This window comes from Pygocentrus nattereri, chromosome 25 (assembly GCF_015220715.1).
Source record: "Pygocentrus nattereri isolate fPygNat1 chromosome 25, fPygNat1.pri, whole genome shotgun sequence".
In the NCBI taxonomy this organism is placed as follows: domain Eukaryota; kingdom Metazoa; phylum Chordata; class Actinopteri; order Characiformes; family Serrasalmidae; genus Pygocentrus; species Pygocentrus nattereri.
This window is the reverse complement of record NC_051235.1, coordinates 5,807,494-5,824,576: the sequence shown is the minus strand read 5'-3', so window position 1 is coordinate 5,824,576 and position 17,083 is coordinate 5,807,494. Positions and strand designations below refer to the sequence as shown.

The 17,083-nt window shown below is 47.6% G+C and overlaps 1 protein-coding gene across 5 annotated transcripts in view; it reads right to left on the bottom strand.

Moving 5' to 3' along the window:
* The window catches only part of add3a (adducin 3 (gamma) a), a 178,464-nt gene that overhangs the window by 44,960 nt on the left and 116,421 nt on the right, over positions 1–17,083 (bottom strand). For 3 of the 5 annotated variants that reach the window (XM_037534540.1, XM_037534543.1, XM_037534542.1), the window contains exons 1-2: positions 13,725–14,026; positions 2,789–3,012 (exon numbers count right to left, since the gene is read on the bottom strand). In XM_037534540.1, coding sequence (XP_037390437.1) covers positions 2,789–2,983 — 195 coding nt within the window. In that variant the 5' untranslated portion in view covers positions 2,984–3,012; positions 13,725–14,026. Of the gene's footprint in view, positions 1–2,788; positions 3,013–13,724; positions 14,027–17,083 lie in introns of those variants that run through there. The other 2 variants (XM_037534544.1, XM_037534541.1) reach the window with 2 other exon arrangements.

The window sequence follows — 17,083 nt, the reverse complement described above, 5'->3', positions numbered from 1 at the left end:
GGGTCAGTTCAGTCACTTACCTAAACGAGTCTGAACCAGAGCTCAGATTTGAGCAGTGAAGCTTGCAATGTGAACGTAGCTTTAGTCGACTAAAGTCAACCAAATTAGTTGGCACCTAATTCAATAGTTGATTAGTCGGTGATGTCATCACACGCGCTTCTCACGTCCGCTAACGTTCGTGTTAAAAGCCGTCTTACTTCACGTTATGAGCCGTAACGTCATCTACTGATGCAAGTTCTTGGGAACTGTTAATGGAGCTGGAATGGAGACGCAAGTAACTACTCCTCACAACGATTCATGATCCGAATAATCGATTAATCGTTTCAATAAATCACTAGAAAATGGACTCCAGAATTACCGGCACTTCTCAAACATTCATTGACTTTTCATCCCACAAACGGGGAAATTCCACCTCTGCATTTAACCCATCCGTGAAGTGAAACACCACATACACACTAGTGAACACACACACACACACACACACACAAGGGGGCAGGGAGCACACTTGCCCGGAGAGGTGGGCAGCTCTATCCACGGCACCCGGGGAGCAGTTGGGGGTTAGGTGTCTGGGGATCGAACCGGCGACCTTCCGGTCACAGGGCCAGTTCCCTAACCTCCAGCCCACGATATAACAAGATGTATAGCGATTCAAATGTTCCTCAATAATGTCTGGAGTCTGGAGGAGCAGCAGCATCTAAACTTGGCTACTACAACTGCAATCGTGTGATTGGGTTTGATTAGACAAAAAACTGTCTAGTCGTGCGCACCATCACATTCGGTGGAAAAAAGGACCGTGGTAGATCACCGGTGCTATAGTGCTGCTCCTGCTCCAGGGGCTTGACGACACGATAAACGGAAGAGCCCAAAAAAAATGGGGTTGAACCCCATTTCACCCCTCACCCCTACCACTGAGCCCTAAGCCCATCGTTTTGCACGTTGTTTAGTGGTGAGGCGTCCCGATTTTTTGTTGTGATAGAGGGGTTGGGCGAAGTGTTAGGGGTACACGGCCCTCCAGAGTAAATGTCCCGGCCCTCCAGGTAAATGTCCCGTTCCACCTTAAATAATCCAGTAGTTCTGGCAACTGAGGCACCAGAATGTAACTGCTGCTGCATTTAAGGTGGAACGGAAAAACTTGAATGTGAATCTGGGGAATATCCGAGCTTCAGCTTCCTATCACTGAAGAATTAGTGGTGGGTGATAATAAATAATTGCCCCCCTCTTTGAAGGCGTAAGATCCCTAAATGTAACTAAAGCCCAGCAGTGAGGAGCTGAACATTCCCCTCCTCTGCTGTCACTGCAGACGGGCAGGGTCGCCTACAGAGCGGCGCTAGTAGCTGTTAATGAAGTGATGCTCTTTTTATTTGAGGCTCCCGTTTCAGAGGGAAGATTTCAACCACTACCCTTGTAACTCACTTACAGGGAGCAAGGAGACACTCAAACATGATTAGGGATAAAAATAAGAGGACTTGGCCTATATGTACCCTGAGGAAGGACAGACTCAGCTTTTCTCGCATAGCAGTCACAACAACAAGAGTCCAGATTCATATCTGCCTCACAAACCAAAAACAGAGCTGTGCTTTTCCTCAGCAGCTCTTCTCTTCCTCCTCCCGCTCTCACTGGTCAGCTCTGGTAGGTCTCAGCAGTGAGACTGCGGTGCTCTCAGAACTGCAGTAAATCACCCTCCACCGCAGCCCACAGACACACTTCAGGGTCCTGCTGGAGAGACTAGTATTGTACCCTGAGAGAGAGGTGGGTGTGGTAAGCCAGGCTGGTTACATTGGGCTTAAGACTGCGCTGCAGCTGTTACTGTCTGGCATTCAGCAAGATTAGAGCTGCACAGTGTGGACAACATAACAGTACTGTGACCGTGACGTGCTCCACAACATACTACTCGCATTAAAACAGCGACACGGTTACAGACTGGCCTGCAGATTATTTTCATCTAAACCCCAACGCTCGGCTTGGAGTGAGTCTCTGAGAAATCAGGACACCCTACGCCTAGACGTCTTCCTCAGGCGCACGCTGTGCCACAGTGATACACCGCCGATATACGGGACACATTTACGAGACTAGGCTTCTTATTTGAACTTCCCGTTCCACCTTAAATGGTGCAGCGGTTGCATTCAGGCGCCTGCGGAGGAATATAACTGCTGCATTTAAGGTAGAACGGGAAAATCTGAACAAGGTGGTGGTGAATAGGCTGAGGCAACAGAGCATAACCACTGCACCATTTAAGGTGGATTGGGATAATTCGATCAAGAAGGTGGCGAATAGGCTGAGGCAACAGAGCGTAACCACTGCACCAATTTAAGGTGGAAAGGGAAAATTCGAACAAGAAGGTGGTGAATAGGAAGCAGATTCAGCTTCTTTACGGTAGCGAGTATTTTCAGAGCAATGGGCTTTTGCTTTTGGCATAGCTGGCTTAGCTTTGGCTACCCCGCTAATACTGACAGAGGCATATAAAAAAAGCTTCATAATCTACAAACGGGCACATTACCAGATCAACTATAAGGGTATGACTCATTGCCGCTTGCTATTACTAAAGTTTAATGCTACACTTGTTCATGTAGGTTCAGTGTCCTCAACCTGGCAACCCGTGTGAGCTTCGAGTCTGGGAGGAGGGGGCGGGGCAGACCACTCTCTATGATATTCTGAAAATTGGACTACGGTGCCCATTTAAAACGCTTGCTGTCCCATCGCTCCCAAGTTTTAATAAGACGGCATCTTCCGAGTGTTTGCACACAAACGCGCACGGATCTTGTGATCCGGAAGGGGGAAGGATTCTTACAGGGCTCTGCAGTATCTGCGTAACTCTCTTCTTCTGCTCCATCATGTGGAAGTCCTGGCGCAGGTCGGGCGACATGTTGCGGCTGCGCTGGTACTCCGGGTCGTTCTCGTTGATTCGGTCGAAGTACCTCTCCTTCTGACCCACGCTGGGAGGAGGAGGGGTCGTCACCACCCCTGCGCTGACCTCTCTGCTCATATCAGCACCTGTACTGATCTACAAGTCACCTGCAGGGAGAGAGAGAGAGAGAGAGAGAGAGAGAGAGAGAGAGAGAGAGAGAGAGAGAGAGAGAGAGAGAGAGAGAGTTATTACTGTACAGTCAATGATATTGACACTCACTCATAATCGAATCGGTCCACTTCTAACTGATTCATCTGATTATTACGTCTCCCAGGAAGTTCAAAGTCCTGTCCGTGTGACAGATTTATTCGTTTATGGTGAACAACGCGACAGAAGCCGTATCGCCACTACACTCCCAGCACTCTACTGCAGTCTAACCATAAGAGCATATCCTAAGAGCAGAGACGGGACTACACTTAAACAGAATAACTGTGATTGCCGTGTGTTACAGTGTTAATATCAGGGCTGCAACAAAGCATTAATTTGATAATCAATAATAAATCAATTACTGAAACGAATAATCGATTATTCTGATTTTATACAACAGTTAAGCTGATTGGTCGAGAAGCCTTCTAACCGCGCTGTTATTATTATATACCAGAGACGCCGTTGCTAAGCAACGACTTTGGCAGCTGTAGGAGACGCTCGAGCCATTTGACCGTTTTCACTTCTTACTTCACCACAAACAGAAAACGGACGCTGTTAAGATCACATCTGACCGACAGCCGATTTGGTCCGACTCTGAAGACGAGACGACACTAAATTCCCAAACTGTCGTCGCCACTGAGCAGCTTTTCAGTCGGCAGCTGTGACAGAAGAACAGCTGAACAACCTGGAATCAGCCAGAAATGAACCCAACACCATTCGGGCTGTAAGAAGCTTTACAGACCAGCTGGAACAAAACAACATTAATACTGATCTGGAAAAACTGACCAAACTGAGCTGAACCTGATATTGGCTCAGTTTTACGGCTCAGTCTGTGCTTCAAAGGGCGAGGCTTACAGCAGACGAGTGGGCGGAGATTGTTACTCTGACGCTGCAACAAGCTGCTCGTTACGGAGCTATAATTTGCATCAACATTAAAACATGGCTGTGATGTTATTTTGTAATAACACTCCTAAAAGAATCACTACATTACCAAATGACTTATGTAGTCATGAGCATTTAAATTTAGCTCGCGGCAGTTTTATGCATTTGCTAAACAAGTAATAATATTCCAGAATTCACTGAGCAAAATAGCAGCAATAACGGGAAAAGGGCAAACGTTCATGAACAAGTTCGATCTGAACGTCTCATTCCAACGATAACCCTTCGTCCAGCTGCCCTGTATGTTCGCAGGGAACCACCTCCTGTTGGCGAGCGGCAGCCAACGTTATCGGAGAACAGAAAGCCGTTCGGAAACGTTCTCCAGTGACAGCGATGCAAAGTTTAAACCTGGGAACGCTATCCCAGCGTTGAGCTTGGCTGACTGAGTAGGACGGCTTTGAGCACCAACATCAGCTCGCTAGCACAACTATCGCCACGTCCCAACCACACACTACACTAATGAGCGCACTTCTAATGGTGTATGCACCATTTTTACACACTATATAGTGAGCTAGTGTGCGGTTTGGGACGGGGCGCGTCTTTGAAGAGTTTCCTCTTCAAAGGCTACAGCACGGAGGATGCGCACCATGCCAGCTGAGGTCGGCTGACAAACAGCACGACAGTTCAGTGTGAAATGCACCGCACACGTCTGAGGATTTTGTCCTTGAGGCTGCCGTCGTCCTTTTGCCAACTCTCCAGTAAGTGGTCATGGGGCAGTCGTGAGCTGGAGGTTAGGGAAGAGCCTGAGTACGTGACTGAGGTGTCCTTGAGCAAGACACCTAACCCCCAACTGCTCCCCGGGCGCTGCGGATAGGGCTGCCCACCGCTCTGGGCAAGTGTGCCCTTGCTAGTGTGTATGTGGCGTTTCGCTGCATGGATGGGTCAGATTGGAGGTGAAATTTCCCCCCGTGGGACTAATTAGTCTTAATCTAATGTCATTCCTGGACATTCCTGGAAAGGACACGTAATGACATCGACTAATCCACTATTCAGTTAGATGGCAACTAATTTGGTTGTGGATTTTAGTGAAAATGAGTTTATTTACATTATTAACGTAATGAGAGCTCATCGGGCTGCAGCAGTGGGCTGGGAGTGGTGTGGAACCATGACATGAACCGAGGACATTTGTATTACTGTCTCAATCTTGGTTCCAGAATCGTTACACCCCTAAAACACTCAAATAAACTCAAGCTCAAACGGTCACTAAACATCAAACACGAATGAGATACGTCTCCGATCCAGGTTCGCATGATCGTGTCCACACGGCCCTGAAACCCTCAGATCCGAGTCTCATTAGGGCCAAAAATCTGATGTGTGCCACTTCAACCTGGTAATGTGAACGTAGCCAGAGTTGTACTGACTCCACACACTTCGTCTGGTCTCCAGGCACAAGTGTGTGACTGAACAGAGACTCTGCACGAGAGCCACTTAATGACTTTCAATACTGCAGCAGAACAACTGTGGTTACTATAACAGAGAAGCCACCCTAAACAATGACAAACAGAGACGGATCGGCACACAGGCAGGCGCACACACACGCAGGCGCGCACACGCGCAGGCGCACACACGCAGGCGCACACGCGCAGGCGCGCACACAGGCACACTAGGTGCTGAAAGCAGCTTATTTGGCAGGCAAATCAGACGATCTTTACTACTGCAGTGATGAGAGAAAACCAGAAAAGGGGGGAAAAGGAAGGATAGAGGGCAATGGAGAGAGAGTGAGGCGAGAGAGGGGGAAGCTATGAACACAATGAGACGAACTCTTTATCCTTTTGGGAGTCTTTTCTCCCACTTTCTAATATTTTGATAGATTTCATCAGGACACCGACTCATTACAGCAGCGCTGTGTCCGTCCCTCCCCGTCTCAGGGGTTAATCCGGAGAGCAATACAGACCGCCAAAGAACACCGAGCCGTACCAGATGGTCTGGGAGCGAGAGTGAGAGCGAGAAAGGCGAGGAGTAAGATCTCTCTCTCCCTCTCTGATGAGTTCCAGGGCGGTTCTTGCTCTAAGCTGCTCACGGGGGTCAAATGGTGTTTAAAGGCATTTAGACATTCAGATTAGTGACGCAGCTCAGCCTCAGAGAGAGAGCGCGAGAGCGAGCGCGAGAGAGAGAGCGCGAGAGAGAGCGCGCGAGAGAGAGAGCGCGAGAGAGAGAGCGCGAGAGAGAGAGCGCGAGAGAGAGAGCGCGAGAGAGATGCTGTCTCGGGAGCTAGCTAGCTCACTTCCCCGCTCCACCTTAAATACTCCAGCAGTTATGACTCCTGATGAATGTAACTGATGTAACTGACACCATTTAAGGTGGAACAGGAAATTCCAGCAAGAATATCTGCCTGGAGAATCTCTGACTTCAGCTTCTTATCACTGAAGAATTGGGGTGATAATAAGTAATTGCCCCCCTCTTTGAAGGCGTATGATCCCTACATGTAACTAAAGCCGAGCAGTGAGGAGCCAAACTTCCCCTCCTCTGCTGTTCCTGCAGGTGCCTTTATTTTACTGCTGGAGTTTTCGCGTATTATGAACTGAATTGGACTAAAAGGAAAACGTTAGCACCATACGCGGCGGGCGATACGGCAAAAATATCGATACCGACACGATACTCAGACAATTTCACGATACACGATTTAATCACAGTTAATAAGTAAAATAGAAGCTACTATAAAAACAAATTAAAATCACTGCTGTACAAATTTATCATTCAGCTGAAGGCATTTGGCAAATAAACGTGTCCCTCTTTCACACACAGTGTCCGACACTCCTGTTACTGACCGCCTGACCTCTCGTGCCCCTACAGGTGGCTGGAGCTTAAAGCAATGCCACCAAACAAGTTTCACACACGCGTGTTCACAGCTGGTGCCATAAAAGCGTTCAGTGCACGCACGAGCGCCAGCGACACACACACACACACACACACACACACACACACACACACACACACACACACACACACACACTCCTAAACGCATTAGCGGGAACAAACACAGAGGCCGCTTATACACAACGCTAAAGCTCTTTAACCCAAAACAACAGCGGCAACACGGAGACGGGCAGAAAACTAGAGCCAGACTCCGATCCGCTGCCCTCAGGTCAGTCCAGTCAGCTCCTCACTTAACGCTAGTGTAGAAGAAGTGGGGGCTCTGAGCTCCGCTCGCAGGGCTGCTCGCGTCAGCGTCCTGACCGTGAACTTCTACGCCCAATTCAATGGCATTTGCTGCGATGGGCAGTTCTACATGCGTCGAGTTCAGCTTTGGCTCAGGTCTTCAGCCAACAGTGTTACAAGAGGTGAAGTGGTCAGAAAAAGGAAGTGGTTACTAAAACGATTGTTAAGTTGTAGTGGCCCCTGATGTCTCGCGAGAGGGAGCGCGAGAGGGAGCGCGAGAGGGTTTTCCATCTAGCAGTTTGTGAATTTTAAAAATTATATATCACACACAGGAAAAAATATTTCAAATAAATAAATAAATAAATCACACTTCACGCTACAACAAGGTGGAAAAGTAAGAGTACCGACGAAGCCGAAATGCGAAAAAGGGGTTTTTCAGATTAACGATGACGTTTCAAGCCGTGAGAAACGACTGGCCGAGGCTTCAGGCCTCGTTTGGATGGAAAGATGATGAGGGAGCGCGCGAGAGAGAGAGAGAGAGAGAGAGAGAGAGAGAGAGAGAGAGAGAGAGAGAGAGAGAGAGAGAGAGAGAGAGAGAGAGAGAGAGAGAGAGAGAGAGAGAGAGAGCCTGTGAAACTGGTGTGACAGCTGCGCCAAGTGCACATACAATCAGTTACACACACACACACACACAGTGGGGACACCCACAATACAGTGGGACAGTCATGAGACCCACACAGCGTCCGGCTCCGTCAATGCCATCATTGTGTAGCCGCTTTCACCCGGAGAACCCAGAGACAGGATTCACCCAGAGCCCACACACACACACACACACACACACACACACACACAGTGTGACTGCACTAACAGCCATGAACACTTTATACCAAGTAAGAAAATCTGATCAATACGTTCCATTAGAAGCGCCTTTTACTGAAGAACCACGAAGACTCAAAGACCTCTGTATGATTAAGTGGTTCTTCAGGCTGATTGAGAACATGCTGAACATGGTGTTATCTAGGACATGTTTAAAAGGTTCTATACAGCACTAAAAAGGGTTCTTCTCCTGTAACAAGCCTGCCACTGTAACAACATATGAACCCTTTTGGTGCTGTATAGAACCCCTTTCCAAACGGGTTTTGTTTCCGGTTCTCTAATCACAAAGGGTTCTTTGAGTGTTCATGGTTCTACACAGAACCATTTTCAGAGACCACCCTAACAATAGTCGCCAATTTCTGACGACTGTTACAGAACCATTACAGAACCCTGTGCCTGGGTAAAAGGTTCTTTGCATCATGAGAGAATTCTTCAGATTGATGCAGAATGTGCTGTAGATGGTTCTATACAGAACCTTCCTGAAAAGGGGTCTACACAGCACCAAGAAGTCTATTGTGACGAACCCAAGCTTGTAACAATAGAGGAACTCTCGTGCTGTACAGAACCCTTTTCAGAAAGGTCTACAGCACATTCTCCATCAATCTGAAGAACCATTTCATGATGCAATGAGCCCCTTAACCATGTACAGGGTTCTTTGAGTCTTTACGGTTCTACACAGATCCGTTTTCTTTAGTAATCAACCATCTTTAAGGGTGTACAGTCAAGCAAAATCTCCAAAATGGGAAGTTTACAGGAGAAGGAAAAACCCTACTTTACTTTTAATGGAAGTCAATGGAACCAGGATTTTCCTTTAGTCCAGTCACCATAAAATTCAGACAATATAAAGAGTAACAGGCATTTTCAAACGATGACAAACTGAAAAACGACAGAAATGGAGACGTGAGGTTTTCGTCCGACAGCAGCGATGTTTTAAATTCTGACAGTAAATAAATAAATAAATAAATAATTAATCTGATAAAGGCTTCAGTTTATTTTCCCAGTGAAGTGAACAGGTTTTTAAAAAAAATAAATACAGCTTATTTATCCAATCAAATTACCCGATAGATTATATGACCACTAATACGCTCGGCAGTGACCGCTCTATAAAGACGAGCTCCCTCAGAAACGCTGAGTGGATAAGCTTTTATACAGTGATTGTTACACGCCAGCTTGGAGCTAGCGCGCGCACTTGGATGAACTTCCTGACCGAGCTCTGCGTCTAGAGTTTCGGCCGGCGTATCCGGCTGGAACACAGGAACGAAACGGGCCACGAAATCGCCGACTCTCAGCCCAGTAGGTCTACAGCGCGTCACGCACCTCAACCAGCTCACAAAGGCCTTATCAGGACGCGAAGCCACAGCGCTGAGGTCAAGTCTGAGTAACAGTGGCCTAAAGGGGAAATCCGCTCCCAGTTACTGCGCTTACAGGCACAGGCGACGTTCCGGTTACAGATTCCGACTGTGGGGTTTACCCTCACTCGTCTGCAACCTGATGGAAAAACTCAGTTCACACGCTCACTACAAGCAACCTGACCCAAAATCCACGTAGCGTAGACGTTACCATGACAACGAGCATCACGTGAGGTCCAGTCAGAGCAGACCTGTTTACACGCGGCCTAATAATCCTGCTAATAATCCAACTAATAACTCATTGGGAATAGAATACGTCCATGTATACACCTCAGTCGGAATCAGACTGAGGTCATTTGGAATAGTGTCTATCCGACTGAACGAGGTGGGTAATGCTGTAAATAATCAGTTAATAATAATAATAATAATAATAATAATAACAGCAAACACTTATCTGATTACATTCCCAAAGTGTCCCCTTTACCCTGTTCTTCAGTGGTCAGGACCCCCATGGACCCTCACAGAGCAGATACTATTTGGGTGGTGGATCATTCTCAGCACTGCAGTAGCACTGACATGGTGGTGGTGTGTTACTGTGTGTTGCGCTGGTCTGAGTGGATCAGACACAGCAGTGCTGCTGGAGCTTTTAAACACCTCAGTGTCCCTGCTGGACTGAGAATAGTCCACCAACCAAAAATATCCAGCCAGCAGCGTCATGTGGGCAGCATCCTATGGGCAGCGTCCTGTGACCACTGATGAAGGACTAGAGGATGACCAACACAAACCGTGCAGCAGCAGATGAGCTGTCGTCTCTGACTTTACATCTACAAGGTGGACCGACAAGGTAGGAGTGTCTAATAGAGTGGACAGTGAGTGGACAGTGTTTAAAAACTCCAGCAGCACTGCTGTGTCTGATCTACTCAGACCAGCACAACACACATCAACACACCACCACCACCACATCAGTGTTACTGCAGTGCTGAGAATGATCCACCACCCAAATAGTACCTGCTCTGTGAGGGTCCATGGGGGTATACACACTTGTGAGCACACACACTAGGGGGCAGTGAGCACACTTGCCCAGAGTGGTGGGCAGCAGTTGGGGGTTGTGTGTTTTGCTCAAGGACACTTCAGTCACTTGCTGTCGGCTCTGGGGATCGAACGGGCGACCTTCCGGTTACAGGGCCTGTTCCCTAACCTCCAGCCCAGCCGGTAGTAGGACCCTGTAGTCAGCTTGGATCACTGATCTAAACTGATTAATAATAATAATAATAATAATAATAATAATAATTTGTGACCAGCCCAATCTGATCACACTCAACAGAATCAACATCATCTCATGTGCTGATCTCACACTGTGACTGAAACCGAGCTGTGGAGCTGCAGGAGACCACCACCCAAGGCCCTCCCGTCGCAGGGTCAGGGCGGCACTTCAAACTCTTGGCTTGTGCTCCCAGCGCGACCCTCCTGCGCCTCCTCTAACGTTTCCCTCGCGTGCCTCCAAATCAGCACTACCTCTCTCACTCTTAATACCACAGCCACTATTAATAGTGGAGCAGTTCAGAGATCGAGTTTCAGCCCCACACCCACAACAGCAGCGCCGGGAAAGAATCGCAGCTAATCTGAAAATTGCATGGTAAAGAGAACCGAACGCGGCTCCGTCCACTTTACCAACCTAAAACACCAAGTTAGACGATCCAAGAAAGTGTTTGGAGGCAGAATTTGCAGTGAGAAGCATGAACAGGACCCTGGCATCTCACTAATCTGGCTCCAGTATTGTAACATCACACCGAGGGGCCTAACCATTAAAGGGGAACTCCACTCATTTTTCGAAATGTGTGCATAATTAAAGCGCTGAGCTGTAAACAGAGTCGTTCAGAGTGATCTGGTGTGAAACGCCCCGTTCTAGAGAAACGTACCGAGTCAGAGATGCTCACAGCGGTGGGTGATGGGAACCAGACGCCCCCTCTAAAATCTCCCTCCCATAAAGTCCACATGAAGTGGTCAGGTATATTCTGCCTGATGTCAGACTGATTTATAAAAGGTTTGTGACAATATTTCGGTTTAAAACACGTTTTAATCCGTTCGTGGTGGTGGAGGGATACATGCAGGGTGTTGTGAGGCAAAACTGATTTATGACTATTTTACCATCATCACATATAAAACTCAGGAGACACGTGGTGGATCTGGACAGTAAATAAAATGCCTATATTTGCGTTGTAGACATCATGGCTCCTATTTCAACCACCGTAAAGAAATTCTTGCCTTTCTCCACAATGAAGAGTTTCACATTAACCCACTGCGGTGGGCTCTGTTTACATCTCAAGGGCTGATCAAGAACCATTCAGAAATTTTGAAAACATGGTGGAATTCCCCTTTAATTACTGCCCACAAATAAAGTTAGTATGATGCGTTCTTCCTTTTATACATAATCAACTCTGGATTTCTACTGCTTGGTTAACGAGCTGCCACGAACACACTACGTTTAATATGACACACTTACTTTGCAGCCATGAAGACTGAAAGTATGAATATTCAAAATATGAATATTCAAATGTACTCAAAATGTCTAGCTTGGGCTTAATCTTTTTGGGGAATATATACCCGCCTTATATTACTACTGTAGCTCCAAAACGAAGCTGGGCAAAACTAAAGAATGTGTAGTAGCTGAGACTAAACTTGAAATTTGAGTTTTCGGTGAAGCAGCCCTTTAATATTCCACTCACACGCAGAGCTCAGAGCGCCGAGGGTTTTTAGCATTAGCATTTGGGTCGCTGCAGCACAAACGAATTAAACTCGTCGAGTGAGAGAAAATCTACGATTCCGGAGCTTTAATGGTCAACTCGGGGACTCGGAGAGTGACCAGCAGCCACACGGAGCTCTTCCACTAATCCCTTAATGCAGGACTTAACAAACTGACTTCGCTCGACGAGTTTAAACCGTTTGTATTTGCGGCGAGTGAAATGCTAAAGCTAAAGCTACACCGCCTGAAAAAGGGCCAGTGAGTTTCCACAGTGTGAGCCGAACGGGCTCAACTTACTCAGCGAACTGCCCTTTAATACCACCTTTGATCATTTTTAGATAATAATTTCAAGACGAGACCAAAATCTGCATCCCATTCCAGCTTCTTCTTAGAATTGACCCGTTCCACCTTAAATGGTGCGGCAGCGACATTCAGTTCCATTCTGCGGCGCCAGAACTTGCCTTAGCTGCACCATTTAAGGTGGAACGGGACAATTGGAACGAGAGAGGCAGAATTAATCTCCGTACTCTTCTGGTAACGTTAAGCACTTTAATTTACGAATTGTCCATCCCACCTTAAAGGCTACACCAGCCACTGCGCCATTTAAGGTGGGACGAAACGTACAAAACAAAACCAACTGCAGCCCCTTACTGTAGGTTGTGCGCTTCACCTGCCCTGCCTGTAACTTCCATTCAGCTGAATATCCATCAAACTCTCCTTAAATTTCGCTAAACTTGGTCCTAAACCAGACAACCGAACTGTGTTCCCCTCAGACCCGCATTCAAAGAGAAAACGGAGGTGAATGGATACTAAAGAAGCTCCACTTCAGTTCTGCGGGGTCCCCGGAGAGAGTCCTTTTGTAAAGGGGAGCTCCACCAAGTTTTGAAATTTCAGAATAACCCATTGCTTTAGATGTAAACCGAGGGGTCGTCGTAGAGACAACACAAACACAGCCATTCACCACCCAAAACCACCAGCGAACCTACAACCTACGCACCTTCCCGGCTCTTATATGTAACGCTAATGACGTTAAAATGCTCATACATCTGAAAATCAGTTTTCTTTGGGGACTATTTCGCCTCGCAACGACCTACATGTACCCCTCCGCCGCCATGCATGGGTTAAAATCCATTTTAAGCCAGAACTTTGTGACTAAACTTCCCTAAGAGAGCGTCTCAGACACCAGGCAGTGCAGTCATAACCGTTTCTCGTAGGTTAGTTAGTTAGTAACTCTCTGTGAGGGGGGGCTTTTAGAGGTGGACGTCTGGTTCCCATCACCACCACCGGGAACAATCCTGACTCTGCAAGTTTCTCTAGAGCGGAGCTTTTCACCGCAAAGCGCTCCGACTGGCTCTGTTTACATATCAACGGTTTAATTAGGCAAAGTTTTTGGAAAAAGCGGTGGAGTTGCCCTTTAACTCGAGCCGCCCTGTATTCATCAACGTTATTTCACTATCACCCGTTTACCGGAGCGCGGAGGTCGAAGCCGCACCTCTGCCGGATGAGGACCGGAGTAAAGCCCTCGGTCCTCCCGCTGCTCTCCTTCAGTCCGCACGTGGCCGGTTTTCCACCCTTTTTAAGTTCTTCAAGGTGGGTTTCTAACCTCCCCCAGGACAAACCCGCCCGCCCGAAAGCGCGTTAAGCCGGAGAAAGGCCGCGCACCCACCTGTGTGCGCTCCTGCTCGATCCTCAATCCAGCCGTGTGAACCGTGAGCTCCGGTCTCAGAGCGCGGGCATAGTCCTCACGCTCCGCGCTCAGCGAGGGAGGGAGAGCCGCAGAGCCCGGACCGCGCAGCGCCGCCACACCGCGCTCGGCCTCACTCTCTCCGGCCGCACATGCTCGGCTCGGCCGCCGGACTCCGCACAGAGTAAAGTCGCGAGAGTAAACAGACAGAGCGCGCGCGAGGAGAACGAGGGAATCGAGCAGCGCGAGCGCCGCCTGAGCGACCGACTGCAGGAACGCTTCTGGCTGCAGAGGCGCTGAAGCGCGCACGTGACCCGATAATCCAGCCCACGAGCTCTGAGCGCGCAGCCGCGCTGACCAATCGCAGCGCAGCGCTGCACGAGGCCACGCCCACTCCGTATGTGCGCGCGCGTGCAGGGACAATGTAAAGTTTTCTCGTGTCTCGCGCGCTGTCCGAGTGGTCGGGGGTGGGCGATTCGGCGGAAATATATCACGGTACTTCAACGCGCTGTAACTTTTCAGTAAGGCGTGGACGCGAATTACTATATTGAGGCCACAAATTAATATATTGAGGCCACGAGTTAAAGTTCTCAGAACTGGGCTCAATATAGTAAACTATTGTTTCAATATGATGATTTGTGGCCTCAATATAGAACCTGTAGCCTGAATATAGTAAACTGTGGCCTCAGTTTAGAAATTTGTAGCGTCAATATATTAATTTGTGGCCTTAGTGTAGTAAATCATGGCTTCAGGAGATTCATTTGTAGCCTAGAAATATATTTGTGGCCTCAATATAATAATTCATGGCCTCAATATAGCACATTGTGGACACACTATCATAACTTGTGGCCTCAATATAGTAAGCTCTTGTCTTAATATAGTCATTTGTGGCCTCAATATGGTGAATTGTGGCCTCAGCGTATAAATTTGTTGCCTCAATTTAGTAATTTGTGGCCTCCAAATAAACTAATTTGTTGCCTGAATAATAAATTGTGGCCTCAATAAAATAACTTGTGGACTCAAGATATTAATTAGAGGCCACACCTTATTAAAATATAATCACCATGTCACTTTAGGGGCTCCAAACGTTCATGATACACAATATGTACAGCAATATTTCATCTTTCAGAGGTTTGAATAAAAACCGTAGATCAGTAAATTCAGTGATTTCTATTCAACGTTTCACATCCAGCAGTGAATTCAACACAGCCATGAAGTCATGGGTCACTCAGCGGCTGGTGTAGTGCCCGTATTAATGCCCACATTAGCGTGTAACGAGCCCAGAATCGGACCTCAGTGTGGACTCAAGTATTCGAGACAAAAGCCCTAAGTGTGCAGCATAAGTTCCCACGGCAGCGTATTCCAGTTAAAGTGATCCACCGTCATGAGACGGAAAATCCAGAGTCGGATCCGAGATTGGAGCTAGCTGGCTAAGCCAGAAACCTGGTTTGGTGAGACAGGCCTGGTCCCTACAACGAGCTAAACATGAACAGGCCACCACCTCTATCCCCTGGCCGCTGATGAAGCACTTCAGCGCAGGAAGCGTGACTTGAAGACCTCGCAGAACATCCTGGCCTTGTGAAGAATTCCGACTGCGTTCCACGTGACTTTAAAACAGACCGCAAGCCGCAACATTAAACAGGTGGACGACGGGACGAAAAATCCAGCCAAGAGCTAAACTCGTAGATAAGGCCTGTTACCATTCGGTTCTCCGTTCTGGTCAGATCTGAATTCACCAGATTTCTGGTTCGACACCAGTACAATAAGCAGACTATGGAAACCTTCCTGCAGTCCTCAGGCACAGCACACGTTACACTGTTGCTACAGCTTCTGCCCTTTATCTGTTAACCTATAAAGTCGGCTTTTGTGTGAATGGCGATACTGACCGCTCTGACAGAGTAAGAACAAGAAGGAACAGTGTGTGCTCTTCTCCCGAACCCAGCGGGAAACGTCCAACTACCGCTGTCTTCATTTGTGCGATTGCTGAAGTCCGAGCCAGAGCTTGGCTTTTAATGACGCTGAATCTTTCTCATTTGCTTTGGCTGGTTTCACACTGTAATGGCTAAAGTGCTCGTTTACTCTCACATGTGCCGCCGTTTGAACTATTTCCATAAAATGGATCACACTCAGAGCAATAACAATAAACCTTACTGGATATCTGCTCCTTTACGATTGGTCTGTCAATTTGAGTGTAGCCAGGTCACTGAGGCAAGAGGTACTTTATTGCTCTGCCGTTACTCATCTGTAAAGAGTCTTGGCCAACGACTCTTATTGGTATATTGTAGGGTACTTATCCAGACAGGGCACTGAACCTCAGTCTACAGCATCGGAGGCAGAAATGTTACCCACTACACCACACATAGCACTGAGATCGGCAACCAGCATGCGCTGATGCTGCCTTCGCTCATTTGGCGTTTTTAATTGGGGCACTTCCCAAACCGATGCAATGCCAGCTGTGTTTTGGGGTGGTTAGTGTAGTGGGTAACACCTTTGCTTTGCACACTGTAGACTGGGGTTCAATGCCCTGCCTGGGCAGCACCCTACATTATACCAATAGGAGTCCTTGGGCAAGACTCCCAACACTACCTTGGCCTACCTGTGTACAATGATCAAACTGTAAGTAGCTCTGGATAAGAGCGTCAGCCAAATGCCGGAAGTGAAGTTAAAATGTCATTAGGTATTGTGATGCTATGTTTTTGCCATATCGCCCACCCCTGCTGTCAAGGACATACACGTGTCTTACTATGCAATTCTGATTTAAGAGAAGTGAATGCATTTGACCACCTTATCTGGGCATAATGCTGCATGCACTTGCGGACCACTGCTGCAGTTCTCTCCCAAAGAGAGCCATAAAAGAGCACATGCTTTCAATCAGGCGTGATAATTAAATCAACCTAAATGGAAACTCATACACAGAGGATAAGAGGATAAGCTGCTTTCAGGTAATGAAATGGACTAAGGGATGCCAGCAGTGGTGTTAGCCCAGCGTACTCACCTACCTTTCCGTGCTACTGCTCAGACCGGACAGGAAAGCTCTGAACTCCGCTGCCCTGTGAGCTGTGAAGCCAAGCTGTGTTTGACCAGCGCTTTCCTGACAGTATGTGTTTGTCAATATTTAATCTCACAGCATAATCTTTTCCTCATGTTCGCAGGGCCTTAATCTCAATCCCATCCTCGACATATCCTTTCACATGTTCTCTAACACAAACACACACACAGAGGCTTTATTGACCGCTTCAGAGATGTACACATGATACACAATGTCAACACATCTTTCAAACAGCTCGGCTCTGAGATCAACTGATAAGGCAGCCTAGTTTTCCCATCCCTACTTCCTCTTT